We start from the raw sequence: 15,091 nt of genomic DNA on the forward strand, positions 1-15,091 counted from the left end.
ATTTTTCAACCATTCAGGGATTTCTAAAGGGCTTTTGCACTTTCTGCACTTTACCAGAATGAACAGATGGAGGTGATTAATATGTCACTGGGTACTTGCTGTTTGCTTTTCCTGGGGATGTAGATCGGCGTACTGAGAAGACATGGGCTTTAGCCTCAGCGAGGCTTTACTTTAGCTCTAGACTCCACACTTTCTCAGCAGGTTTTTAGCTGAGGCCCACTGCTTTGACTCTTTACTTGTGAAATAAAGACAATAAGTCTGTGCTTTCAGGATAGACGTGTAAGTAGTATGTGCACAGAGTCAGTCAGGTTTTTTTTCCCTTTTATTAGAAATAGTTCTTTTTCTTACACAGTATAACATGATGATGGTTTCCATGCCCCCAATCCTCCCTTATATAATAAACTAAGATAAAACAAAGCTAACACATCAGAATTGGACAAAATAAACAAACAGAAGGAAAGAGCCCAAGAAAAGGCACAAGAAAGAAACCCACTCCATTGCATACTCAGGAAAGTTGTATGTATATGCAAAGGACTGGTAGAGTTAAAAAGGAGAAGGAAATAGAATAGAAAAATAAAAAAATAAGATTTTTTTTTTTTTTTTTTTTTTTTAGATAAGGAAGATAGCTGACATGGCATTATGAGACAGGGGCCTCCGAAGATGCCATTGAGTTCATTTTTAGTTTGCTGTCTACTGCTGGGCACAGAGCCTACCCTTGAGAGTAATTTGTTTCTCCAGTGAGACTCCCTTAGAGGAAACTAAATTCTCACTGGCAAGTGGTTGTCAGTTGGAGATTTCTTTGGTGTTAGGAATAGGACCTGAACTGGTGAAGATGCATGTAGGCCCTGTGCATGCTGCCTCAGTTTCTCTGAGTTCATATGTGCCTCATTCATGTTGATATAGAGGCCTTTCTTTGGTTTTTCTCTATTCCCTATGGCGCTCACACTCTTTCAAGGTCCACATCAACGAGAGTCCCTGAGACCCGAGGGGAGGAATTTGACAGAAACATCCCACTTAAGGATAAGTGTTCCAAGATATTTTACTGTCTACAAAATGTCTGGATATGGATATCTGTATTTATGCCTATCTGCAGGAGGAAGCTTCTCTGATGATGGCTGAACAAGACACTGATCTTTGAGTATAACAGAACTTGATTGGAAGTCATTGTTCTGCTACTTTGTGTTTTAAAGGACAGTGCGTTTTGTTCCCTGGGCTGTCTAGTCTCGGGTTCTTGGGTACCCAAGCAGTATTGGGTATGAGTGCCATCTTGTAGAGTAGGCCTTAAATCAAACCAGATATCGGCACAAACTTTGTGCTACCCTTGCACTAGCAGATCTTGCAGGCAGGAGGCTAGATCAAAGGGTTTGTGCCTGGTTTGCTGTTTATATCTTTTCCTATGGTAGCCTGCAGAGTATATTCCTAACCCAAAGACACTAGAACATATGGATGAAGGCTCTATGTAGGCACCGATTCACCATCTCCATGTTCAGTGAGTTGTGTGGGTGTTGTCTTCAGCACTGGGGCCTTGCTGTTTGCGGAGGGCAGCCTATAGTCTTGGAAACAGCCTGGCTTTTTTGTGGGTTAATATGGGATCCCTAACAACTAACAACTCAGTTAGCTGATCTTGTCTCTTTTGGTGGATGTTTTATTCCGTGGTTTCTGTTGTTATCTCTGCTCCTTAGGAGAGTATAGTAGCTGTATATTGCCTGGTAGAAAACACTTCTGGATTCCTGATAATTGTGGCCACTGGAGGTGGTTGGGGTAAAATTGTTTTTAGTGAGTAAGAGTTGACACTCAGAAATGTGAATAGGAGCTGAAGGAGTTTATAGGAGGGAGGAAAGCTGGGCGCTCCACTAGGACTACTTAGTCCCCTGGGAATGGGGGCAGAGAGTATTGGAGAGGCCATAACAGGTAGTCCTCTACAGAGGTGGTGATGAATTTGGGGCATTGGATTTGGAAAAGAGGAGGGAACAATTATAATCTTCAATTAAGCTCCTTGCTTCCTTGGCCTGTGTGTTCCCAAGCAATACCTGCTAGAGTTGTGGGCTGGGATAAACAGGATGAGTTGAGAGGAAGATACATGAACCTCTGGAGTTGGAGGTAGACAGTAGGGGAGGCTGCAGTAGGTGGTGTGTACTACAGAGATGAGGTGGAAAAGGGGATTGAGTTTTGAAGAGGGGAGGTGGAGATTTCTCGTTAGCTTACAGTTCTCTCAGGCCTGTGAGGCTGGCATGCCTAAGGGAATGCTGATGGTGGTGGAGCTTGGGATAATGGGAGTGGGGAGGATGGAAGGTTGAAAGAGAAAGCTTTATGCAATTCTTTGGCAGAGAAGGATGCCAGACTGCAGTTGTGTTCTGCTGCAGAGCTGGAAATAAGACTCGGAGCTTGGACTTGGAGGAATGGGGTGGCAGGTGAGGTCTGTGTAGTAACCTACCTCCTATGCTAGCCTGTGGGGCCTTAAAGTTCTCTTAACTCTTGAGCCATCTCTCCAGTACCCAGAAAAATGTGTAGCCCAGGCTGATCCTCTTGCCTCTACCTCCTTCAGCAAATCCTACCTGTGTGAGCCGCCACAGCTGGCCTGAAAGTTCTCTAGGAATGAGTATGTTTTTAAGATCGATACTCTTGGGGAAATTTTCTCATCAGTCTAGTTGGCAGGCATTTGGAGCCTTGGGTATTTCTTTTTTTCATAATTAATATATGGTAAGCATGCATTTAGAAACTTATCTAGAAAATAATTCATTTTACTTTAACTGATCTGTGGATATGCTTTGATGAGTTTTCTTTTATTTGCTTGCTTATCTTGCCATTTTGAATCTCTATAGTCTGATTTGGAACTTTTAAACATCTCCTTTATTCTTGTTGATCTAAGCACTTTATATGACAGTTCTTGTGCTTCTACTGAGTGTTGGAAACAGGGATGTATTAAATTGGTGTTTACTATCTGGACATTGATAGGGTATTTCTTGCAATGCAAGACATAGGTCAACCAAATGTCATTAGTGCCCTTCTTTGGAAAAGTGATGATCCTAGGTAAAGTACAGGACCTGTTTCTTGACAGAAATTTATGTCAAAACAAACAAACAAACAAACAAACATAAAAACCCAAACATTTTCATCAAAGACAAATCATTATATTGTGTAATACTGTAGACATTTTTATGAAACAGTGGGAGAGAGAGAGAGAGAGAGAGAGAGAGAGAGTGTGTGTGTGTGTGTGTGTGTGTCCTCATTTGACATAGAATAAATTTGTAGCTACTAAACTACTTTTATCTTGAGTCACATCATCACTTTACTTTTCTAGTGTGCTAACCAGGAAGACTTCGTGGTAGATAACTAGAACTCAGAAGAAGCTGAGAAGTAAGGTAACATGGTATGAAGACAGGAGATGTTAAAATAGTAACCTTTTACCAATAGAATAATTTTAGGCACATTAAAAGTAAGTAGCCCTCAGTGCTGTTCCTCATTCTAATATGCCTGATGTACTTCTCCCTTTTAGAACCTAAGTCTCAGCCACAACACCTTCATCAAGGACAGCACAGAGTGTCGAATACTGAACAAAATGGGATAAAAGATAGCAGTCAAGCAAGACATCTTCCTCGAAACGATACCAGGCAGCTGAGAAATGAGAAACCTCCTCGTTTTCAAAGAGACATCCCCAATTCGAAGTCAGCTTTAGAAAGCAGCATATCATCTAGAAATAGAGGCTCTGAAAGACCCAGTGGTTCTTCAGGTTCTGAAGTGTGGGCTGAAGAGAGGATCAAGTGCGATAGGCCGTATTCTAGATATGACAGAACTAAAGACGCTTCATATCCGATAAGTTCTCAGCACAACGATGGCACTTTTAAAAAAAGAGATAACTCTATGCAAAACAGATCAGGAAGAGGTCCATTGTATGTAGAGGCAAAAGAAAACCCACTTCCTCAAGAATTTGTAGATTATAATAATCAAAAACGAGGGAAAAGAGAAAACCAAACAGGTAATCCTGATCATTTTTATGACAGAAAATCACGGACAATGAATAATGAAGCTTTTAGTGGTCTGAAAATTGAAAAACATTTTAGTGTAAATACTGATTACCAGAATCCTGTCCGAAGTAATAGTTTTGTTGGTGTTCCAAATGGAGAAACAGATATGCCACTGAAAGGAAGACGTGTAGGACCAATTAAGCCAGTAGGACCTGTCACAGCTGGACCCTATGATGATAAAATATTTTATAACAGTGGCCCCAAAAGAAGATCTGGGCCAATTAAGCCTGAAAAGGTGATAGAATCATCTATTCCTGTGGAGTATGCAAAAATGTGGAAACCTGGAGATGAATGTTTTGCACTTTATTGGGAAGACAACAAGGTATGAATGTTGCAAACACATTGCTACATACTGTAAGATGTTCTCCTGGGAGTATTAGATGGTATTCTATATTTTATTCTGTAATTGTGCTTGTTTTGAGCCTTTAAGGAGATTTATAGGTATGTAATTCATAAAAGAAAAAAAAATTAACATCTTTTGTGCGTGCTTAGGCAGAATTTGCTTTAGTTTACATTTGAGAACCATGTTAAAAGTGATTAAACTTAGTTCAGTCGTATTTTACTTATCACTTTTTAAACTATAGATGTTTACTTTCTTGAAAATTTTACTTATTCCCAAGGTGCGGGGGGTGGGAGGGGGAGCATTTTAGTGGTACAAAGCTATGTGAATCTCCTGTAAAAAAAAAAAGAGAGAGAAATATATATTAGCTAGTTTTCACCTTATAATAAATAAATTAATAATTATGAGTTGGTTAAAGGGAAAAGAAAGAAGCCATGGTAGGAAAGGAGAAGAGGAAGACATGGAGGAAAAGCAAAAAGAAGTACAATGATACAAATCTTTTGACAGCTGGGAAACTGGGTGAGCACAAGAAGGGAAAAGAACCCAGAATGTTGTTAGGTTTTTTTTGTTTTTTTTTATTAGCTCATTGAGAATTTTCTGTGATGTGCTTAAATATATTTGACATCTTTCTTAACTCTGCCCAGATCCACCCCTTGCTCCTTACCCACTCAACTTTGTGTCCTGTTTTTCAATTTTTTTATTTAAAAATGTATTATCCCCATCAAGTCCAATTTGTGTTGCCCATATCATCTTAGATGTGGGGTCCTCGAGTGTAGTATGGTCAGCTTACCGGGAAGTACACTCTAAACAAAACTGGCTCTCCTCTCTCCGCACCTATCCAGGGCCAGTAGTTCCTCCCAGAGGTGGGGCCGCCCTCTTCCTCTCTTCAGGCTGGATTGATACCCATTTTTAAAAAATATATTTTATTAATTTATTCATATTACATCTCAATTGTTATCCCATCCCTTGTATCCTCCCATTGCTCCCTCCCTTCCATTTTCCCCTTACTCCCCTCCCCTATGACTGTGACTGAGGGGGACCTCCTCCCCCTGTATATGCTCATAGAGTATCAAGTCTCTTCTTGGTAGCCTGCTTTCCTTCCTCTGAGTGTCACCAGGCCTCCCCATGCAGGGTATGTAGTCAAATATGGGGCACCAGAGTTCGTTTGAAAGTCAGACCCCACTCTCCACTCAACTGTGGAGAATGTCCTATCCATTGGATAGATCTGGGTAGGGGTGTTTTCCTTCGGTAATTACTTAGTACCTCTCAGAGTTCTGAGAGCTAGCCATGGGGACTGAAGATTCCAGGCTAGTAGCAGCTTGCTGTCTCCACATACTATGACTTAATTATGTATTCCTTTCATCAGTAGGGTATTATCGTCAAGTTCTTGCTTTACCTTTCCTTCCAACTTCCTCTCTTCCAACCTATCAGCCCTTACTAATGAAATACCAAATGAAGCGTGCATACCTCATGATTCAAGCTAATATTTGCAGATGAGAGAAGATGTGGCATTTGCCTTCTTCAGTTTGGTTTACCTCCATTTACTTGTGAATTTCATAATTGTGTTTTTCTTAGTAGCTGAATAATGTTCTATTGTGCAGCTATAGCGTCTTCTCATCCTCCAGTCTTAAGTTGGTAGACATCTAGGCTCTTTGCTCTTCCTAGCTGTTGTGAATAGAGCATTGGTGATCATGGATGAGCAGGTACCGCTATAGTAGGGAACAGAGTCGTTTCTGTGTATTTCCGAAAGTGCTATAGCTGGAGCATGTGGAAGATCTATTTGCAGTTTTCTAAGGAACCTCTCTGCTGATTTCCACAGCGCCTGCACCAGGCTTTGCTCCCCTGTAGTGAGTGTTTGTCTTTTCCCACATTCACACCAGCACTTATTGTCATTTTTTTTGGACCTAAACCATTCTGACTGGGATAAAATGGAAGTAGTTTTAATTTTCATGTCCCTAGTGGTTAAGGATATTGAATGTTTTAAAAAGTGTTTCAGCTGCCATGGTGGTGAACACCTTTAATCCCAACATCCAGGGAGGCAAAGGCAGGCGGATTGCTGTGTGTTTAAGACCAGCCTGGTCTACAAATTGAGTCCAGGGCAGCCAAGGCTTTACAGCAAACTCTATCTTGGAAAAGAAACAACAACAACAAAAAAACAAAACAAAGAAAATGTTTCTTGGCTATTTGTTTTTCATCTTTTCAGAACTCTTTTAGTTCAATGCTCCCATTGTAAACTATATTCAAGCTTTAAAAGACTGTGCTGTATCTTCAAGGCTTGGAGTGGGAATGTGTGCCCAACTTATTTTTCCTTGCTGGGATTTGGTGTAGCCTCAGCTGGCACAGGTTTTGCACATGCTGTCACAGCTGCTGTGAGTTTGTATACTACCCTGCTGTGTCCAGAAGACAAAGTTTCCCTGTAGTCATCCACCACCTTAGAGTTTTTTGTTTTTGTTTTTGTTTTTTTTTTCCCTGTGGCTTGGGAGGGCAGTTACAGTATTTGTACTTAATAGGGCTTAACGTTCTACAGTCTCTTATTCTCTGAACCTTAGCTCGTGGTAGATCACTTTGTTAATAGCCATCTGCTAAGATAGAAACTTCTCAGATTGATCTATGAATTTAACAGTTTACAAGTTTGTTTACTACTGTGTTTATTTAGCAGCGCAATCATACTTTTGGCAGGAGAACCATTTTCACTGTATTAATCTTCCAATCTATGAGCATGGGAGTTTTCTCATTTTCTGGTATCATCTTTAATTTATCTTTTTAGTATCTTTTTTTTTTTTTTTTTTTTTTTTAGACAGGGTCTCTCTGTGTAGCTTTGGCTGTCCTCAATTCTCTCTGTAGATCAGGCTGGCCTCAAACTCACAGAGATCTGTCTGCCTCTGCTTCTAAGTTCTGGGATTAAAGGTGTGTGCCACCATTCCTGGTTTTTTCTTTTTTTTCCTCAGCATCTTAAAGTTTTCATCGTGTAAGTCTTTCATTTCGTTCATTAGATTTACTACATGATACTTATTTGAAAAACATTTTAGTCATTTTATTTTATGTGTATGACTGTTTTACCTGTGTGTCTGTGTGTGCACCATGTGTATGCCTGGTGTTCATGGAGTTCAGAAGAGGGAGTCAGATTCCCTGCAGTGGATGGTATAGATGGCTGTGAACATGTTCATGCCAACACCCATGGAGGTCAGAAGAAAATACTTGATTTGAATAGTGAGAAATTTTTTACACTTAGCTACTTCTTCGTCATTCAGAGTCAAGAAAAGGTTGTAAATCATTATTTATGAAGCTTACATTGTAGACCATAGAAAAATGCTACCAAGTAAGACAGTTGTGTGAGAGCTTCTGTAGTGTTTGTTATGAGTGATACGTTCAGGAGCCAGAGAAATAAGAGATTGGAGTTGAAACTCAGGCATGTTGCAAAGATCTGGTATCTGATGCAGTCTTTCCTTGAAGTCCTATAAGAATTATGCCCCAAGTAATGGCAGTAACACTCCATCAGCTAACTGTTGGCAAGACTAAAACCACCTTCTTCTGGAAAAAGGATTTCTCCTTGGTGTTTTTGTCCACTGACAAAAGACAGAATATGCACGATCAGCCAGAGATAAATGGAGCAACAGAGGAGAACAGATCTGTCTGTGTTCCAATAATTGAAATTGGCAGACAGGTTCCTTCGGGGAGTGTTGAGTATTGAGCAAACCATAGCACAGTAGTTGCTAAGCATATGTAAATTGTTTAGTTCTGGCTGTGTATGCTGATACCCAAATGCCTCCCAGAACTTGGTAAACTTTATAATAAAACTTAAATCTTAATTATAATTGTCTAAAATAAAATCAGTGTGCTGGGTCAAATACAACATTTCTTTTCAATGAAGCATTCTAGTTATTTGTTATTGTGATAGCCTATATTTAATAGGTACTTTATCAAAATAAAGACTGATTAAGAATTTAAGGGAAAAAAACCCCAATGTGCTGAATTCATTTGTTGCTTGTGTTGAATATGTTTATAATAATGGCCCAGGCTATCTTGATATTGAAAACATTTTGAGCTATCACCCGTGCTCTTGGAAGATCCTTTGAGGTGACCACTTTCATTTACACTGACGTGTGCACAGTCAGTTAGGCGGTGTCTTTAGAGTCTAGATTATACTCTTAAGTATTAAATATCGGCACTACTCACTGTGTGATGCAACCAATCACGGACTAAAGCCACCTAGCTTAAGAAGCATGTTTTAAAAGTTTTGTCAAGAATAAACAAGTTTCAGATTTTTTTCTTAACATAAAAGCAAAACTAGAAGTTTAAGAAAAGAAATAGGCTAAAACTTAGGAAACATTAGGAAACTGTGCCTTAATTTTACTGTAATTATGTTTTGGAGATGATCAACTAGTATATTCTAATGTTTACATAATTCATTTTCTATAGAAGAACTGAGAATTTTTTTTTCTTTTTTTTTTTTTCTTTTTTTTTTATTAATTTATTCTTGTTACATCTCAATGTTTATCCCATCCCTTGTATCCTCCCATTCCTCCCCCCCCCCATTTTCCCATTATTCCCCTCCCCTATGACTGTTCTGAGGGGATTACGTCCCCCTATATATTCTCATAGGGTATCAAGTCTCTTCTTGGCTACTTGCTGTCCTTCCTCTGAGTGCCACCAGGTCTCCCCCTCCAGGGGACATGGTCAAATGTGAGGCACCAGAGTATGTGAGAAAGTCGTATCACACTCTCCACTCAACTGTGGAGAATATTCTGACCATTGGCTAGATCTGGGAAGGGGTTTAAAGTTTACCTCCTGTATTGTCCTTGGCTGGTGCCTTAGTTTGAGCGGGACCCCTGGGCCCAAATCTGCCTATCATATTGTTCTACTTGTAGATTTCTAGGACCCTCTGGATCCTTTTATTTTGCTGTTCTCCCATGCGTCTCTCATTTAGAGTCCCAATAGGATGCCTTCCCCTCTGTCCCAGTTTCCTGGTAAGTGAAGGCTTTCGTGGGACATGCCCCTTGGGCTAGTTCCATCCTAGGCACCACCTCAGCTCAGCAGACAAAGAACTGAGAATTTGAGGCAGTTTTCCATCTCTCTTTACACTATAAAACTACTCAAGTTTTTTGTCCCCTGGACTTGAATATTATAACAATAACCTCCAAATTGTTTTCCCTGTCTGCAATCATAGATCTGCCAAGTTTTTCATTGATACTGCCATCACTGTGATCCTTTTAGGCCACATGATCATTCTACTTAAAATCTCTTACCTGTACATGAACTGCAAACTGTTAGTAGACCCTTCATGTTCTGACCTTGATTATTTACTGGCCCTAATTTGTTGTTTGTTGCATAGTCATATCACATCATAACTAGTTTAAATTTTCTGTTAGTTCCCTGTGTGAATCTTTATAGCCTCATAGTTTCCCCTGGAAATGCTTTTCTTGGCTAAACATTCTTTATATTTAAATGCATTCTATCCTCACAGGAAGCTCTTCCTGAGTTCTTGGATTTTTAAAATAGCTGGTCATTACAACTGTAATGCACTAATTTCCACATTATAGATAAGTTTTTATTGTTTTTTGAACATGGATAACCTTTATTAAGCCATAGATGCTTTAAAAACTAAATTAAATATATGGCTTTACTTGGTGCTAGGTTTCTTTAAAGGCTTTTAAAAACTCACCTCTGTGTCAGGGCTATATTTTGGAGACTTGAAGATACAAACCAGACAAATGGAATACTACACTTTTTCATTTACCCTACAGAGTCATGAGAGCTAAAGATTAAACTGTAAGTTCCTAAGAAGGTATTGACATGTTTTCCTAGGACATAGGATGACTATTGATAGTTTTTGTGAACTGAGGCAATTTACGAGGCTTAAGATTGCAGCATATACTCAAAACCACTCAGAACACAATGATCTACAAACAATAGAGGAAGGGAAGGAGGAATGGATAACATCCCAGCATATTGCTCTAAACTTACTAGCACTCAGACATGAGAAGGGAACATCAGGGATTAGCTTAATATGTGTCTGAGATGTGCTAGTTACTCCTAGAATGTATTGAGTAGGAACCAGTTCTTCCTGATACATACTTGGATAACTCAGCTTTTCAAAGGGGGTGGAGACATGTACTTTGGTACCTAGACATTGCCTTTGCCGGTAACACTGACATCCTGTTTCAAACTTCTTTTGCTTCCTCAGTTTTACAGAGCAGAAGTTGAAGCCCTGCATTCTTCAGGTATGACGGCGGTCGTTAAGTTCACAGACTATGGAAACTACGAAGAGGTGCTACTAAGCAGTATCAAGCCTGTTCAGCCAGAGGCATGGGTACGTGATCCAAGTTCTGTACAAAGGCTACTTTGAAGAAAATAAATAGCTCTAAAAGATTATGCATAGTCACACAAAATTTGCAAGTGAGAAGTACCGAGTTTGTTTGAAAGTGGCTACTCCAACTACAGATTGTAACTTTATTGGAACTAAATACGAATGCGTTGCAATTACTTCAGTGTATAATGTGCTCTTATACCATGCTTTGGAAATAGGTACCTTTGTTTACATGTTTGACCAACATCTGTACTTGTAAAATTGGGTTTTATGCATATTTTCTTTTTCAAATTGTTACTTTAAATTTGGCTAAGTTGTACCCCAAAGTTGTCAAATTTCCATCTCTATGGGATACAAGTTTTGTTTATTATTTTAGGTACCTATACAATTAAGAAAAGCACTTTAAATTATATATGGTTTTGTGCATTGTTTACCACATGCATATCTTTACACATATGTATATGTGCAGAGTATATATCTCAGCACAGTATTACTTGATTAATTTTATTACCAGTTGTTTGTCCAAGCTATATAATAACTTTGATCTTCTAAGTTAGAACTTCTCTGGCTGCATAGAGCCCTTGCTTTGTAGGATTTCCCTGACTTTAGGCAGGGATTGTCATCCACATAGAAGTACAAACAGCCATTAGAAAAGTAGTGTTCTACAATTTTATTTTCACAATTTCCATAAAGGGTCAAAATATAACTGAAAATTATATCATCCTGCCAGGAGCCCTCATCTTTGGAACCTTGCATTGAATTTTCATGAGCTGCTTTTAAATTTGGTGTTCTAAAATTTTTCTGTTGTGTTTTTATTGGTGTCCCCATTCTCCAATATAAATAAAGCAAGAACACAAAACACAATTGCAAGATTCAAATTTAGAAGCATGGATATTTGTTGCTCTTTATTCCAGAAAAACTGTCATTTTGTAAGGCAATTTATCATTTTTTCCTTACAGTATGATATTACTGTTGATTCATAGGTTTAATTAAGAGGCCACTTCCTTTAACCTCATTTTCTGAAGTTTCAAAGTTTTTCTGTAAAAGACCAAGATAACATCATTATCTAAATTATATTTTTTGTTTATTGGAAATGCTTGGTTTCACATTTCTTTTACTCTTCTTTATCTCATATGATGGCTATTTTCATTCTTCCCCTTTTTTGTTAATACTTTCTAATTCAGTATTAATGATTAAAATGATAACTTACTGAATCTGTAGTCTAGAAGTAGAATCACGGCTGGCTATTTTTACATGCTCCCACTTACATTTTTTTCCCCCCGAGACAGGGCTTCCCTATGTAGTCTTGCCTATCTTTGTCTTGCTTTGTAGACCAGGCTGGCTTTGAACTCACAGAGACCCACCTCCCTTTGCCTTTCCTATTGCTGGGGTCATAGGCATGCGCTACTATGCCTGGCTGCTCCCAGCTGTTTTTAGTCAGCATTCAGTGTCAAAGTGGAAGTGATATTTTTAATTCGTAACTTACACTTACTTTGTCTAGAGGCTTACATGACATAAGCTATGTTTTGACAAAGCCTAGGCTGTGCTCATCATGATGTAGCCAAGGATGACCCTAACCAGTCCTTCTACCTCTACCAGTGAGAGCCGGAGTATAGGTGTGCACTCTTATGCCAGCTTTAAGGTAGAATTGTTATGTAATTTAGTTTTCATATTTTTAGAACTCTTAGTGAGGGATTAATTTTACTCTTTTCTCCTAAAAGAAGTATGTTCTTCCTGTCTTTTTGCTCTTCCAGGGTAGTCATACACTCCCCCATTTAGAGGTGTTTGGTCCTGAAATGCTACAATCAGTACTTTCACTTTTCAGCCTTAACAGTCCTAATGTTTATTTGTACACATAGCTGACTGGTGTCAGAAGTCATAGCTGCTTCTATGATTGTATTCAGAGCCACAATACGCTCTGCTAAATACTCATTTGTGATATGCTTTCACACATTTTTAAGCTTTAAACACCTAAACTATTTTGCAGAAACAGGATGAAATCATTGCATTTTCTGGAGGTTTTGCCATTCTTTTCTTCTGTGTGCAGAGTTTGTATAAATTAATACAACAATTTGGACTATGGGCATCATTGCTGAGGAAATGTTGAGCCATTCTTCTGTCTGCAAGAGTAGTTGCTTGAGACACACATGTTGAAATATAGATACCACCAGCTTAACATTTCTCTTCTGTCCCCATTTAAACAATATCTATGTGTGCATAGGTGCATAGATTAAAGCCACTGCAGCAATACAGTCTATGCAGATGTCAGTACGTGTGATGTAGACTCAAGGTAGAATTCTTAGCTTCTGAGATTGTGTTGTAGCCTATGAACACATTTCTTTCTGTACCTTGAGATTGTTTGAAGGTTTGAAGGTAATCAAAGCTCTACAAAGCAAAACATCCACTCTACCAATAGGAAGGCAGTCCTAGTTGCCTGACTCACTCTACAGATGTAAAGAGATGCAGAGGTACAGAGAGTCTCTTAGGAAGCCTTAGCACAGCTGTTCATTTACACTGTGGATTATCAAATTTATAGCTTTACCTTCTTGCACTACGTGTGTGTGTGTGTGTGTACGTGTGTGTGTGTGTGTCTGTGTGTGTGTGTGTGTGTGTGTGTGTGTGTGTGTGAGAGAGAGAGAGAGAGAGAGAGAGAGAGAGAGAGAGAGAGAGAGAGAGAGAGAGAGAGAGAGAGAGAGAGAGAGAGAGAGAGTGTCTGTTTATGTGAAACAGTATGTTTATTTTTGTTATTGGTGCAAGATGTTGGAAAATTGCCTCTATGTTTTCCAAAAATCATTTTTGGTGATTATTTAATGAAGATATTTTTTCCAGTAAAGTGTGGAACAATCAAAAATAGCTTGCATAGAAACCAAAAATGCCTTTATAAAAACCAGTTGCTTGTACTGCTTCTCAGAGATGTAAGGATAAATCAACAAGTAAAAAGCATGGAATCTTAAGGACATGAAGACTAAGTTAATAGTCAATTGTATGGAAAATCAAAAATAAAAGTTAATGCTTTAAATCTAAGTGTTAATGTTTTTCTCATGAGGTTTCAGGGTTATTTATCTTTCATATGTTCTTAGGTTGGATGTTTAGTTCCCTTGCCAATCGGGATATGCCCACCTTTTTATTTCTAGAACATATTCAGGGATTATACTTTAGGTATTTTTATGTTCTGATTTTGACTGAATACTTTACTTCTTTGAAAGTGACTTATTAAACATCTTGCTGTGTTAACCTTGAACTTTTGTTGTTATTACAACTAGGCCTTACCTGGTTCCTTTTACTACTCTAAGGCATTGCTGGGGTTTTTTGTAATTATTTTTATTGAAAATGGATTTTCCCATATGGTATATTATGATTTCAGTTTCCCCTCCTCCGACTCCTTCCAGATCTTTCCCACTTTCCTTCCCACACAAATGCATACCTTTTCTCTCTCTCAGAAGAACAAACTGGCATCTAAAAAGAATAATAAGATAAAATAGGTCTTATTTTAAAAACTATTTTGTAATGAACTTTCTAATATCTCATGTAATGTGATATTTAAAGTTCATTTTGAACCACATAAATGCCCTTCCCCCCCACCCCCCATCTTCTACTTTTTTTTTTTTTTGACTCTATAATGGTCCCTAAACAAAATTAAAAAACACTTTAAAGTTAAATAACTAGAAAGTAAGTTTTTAAAAAATTTTGTGTTTGTTTACTGTATGCCAGTTTGCACATGTGTGTGTCAACTGAAACATTATAGAGTTAACCTTATTTTAGCAAAGTAGTTGATGGAAATATACTACATGGAAAAAAACCTATTATATTTCTAAATTCTTTCTATTGTATAAGAAAACATTAGCAAGGAGATCTGCTAATGGTGCTCCCTGTGGGCTGCTTCCTAATTGGTCTTTTGAACTCTAAAACTAATAAGAGGAAAGTAGAATAAATATGCCACCGGCATTTTGGAAACCCTGTGAAATAGTTGGCTGCTTTTGCAGATTCACCCTTCAATTTTCTGGATTTGTTTCTGAAAAGGTCCTTCACACTTGGGACCCAGTTGTTCCCTGAGCTTCCAAGTGCCTTCAAGACTTAGATCCCATGAGCCTCTTATGTCCTAAGAGATGTTTTGGAGCATGCTAGTATTCAAGCTTCCTCTAAAAGTGTTCACAGCATGTGTTTTTTCTATTAGGAAGTGGTTGCTGTTCAGCTGTTATTCCAAGCAGAAAATCCGCATTGTGCAGATCACACTTAGTTCCTCAACCTGTACCATGCACATGGTTTTGGGCAGCAGTTCTGGCAAGAGACAGATGGATTGTTACTGTTTTGTAGGTAATCGTCCTACCCTGTGTGTTTCTGTGGGTCATTTAATTACTCAGTACATATTCCGTGCTCGCCTTCCAGGTTTCAGGCACTATTTCTGCGATGGATATATAT

General features: G+C 38.6%; 1 protein-coding gene across 3 annotated transcripts in view; it reads left to right on the plus strand.

Annotated features, from left to right (window-relative positions):
• Tdrd3 (tudor domain containing 3) overlaps positions 1-15,091 on the plus strand; it is a 140,632-nt gene that overhangs the window by 95,555 nt on the left and 29,986 nt on the right. For 2 of the 3 annotated variants that reach the window (XM_051160891.1, XM_051160893.1), the window contains 2 exons: positions 3,497-4,347; positions 10,550-10,675. In XM_051160891.1, the coding sequence (XP_051016848.1) occupies positions 3,497-4,347; positions 10,550-10,675 (977 nt within the window). Of the gene's footprint in view, positions 1-3,496; positions 4,348-10,549; positions 10,676-14,846; positions 14,946-15,091 lie in introns of those variants that run through there. The other variant, XM_051160892.1, reaches the window with a different exon arrangement.

This window comes from Acomys russatus, chromosome 18, assembly GCF_903995435.1.
Source record: "Acomys russatus chromosome 18, mAcoRus1.1, whole genome shotgun sequence".
In the NCBI taxonomy this organism is placed as follows: Eukaryota; Metazoa; Chordata; class Mammalia; order Rodentia; family Muridae; genus Acomys; species Acomys russatus.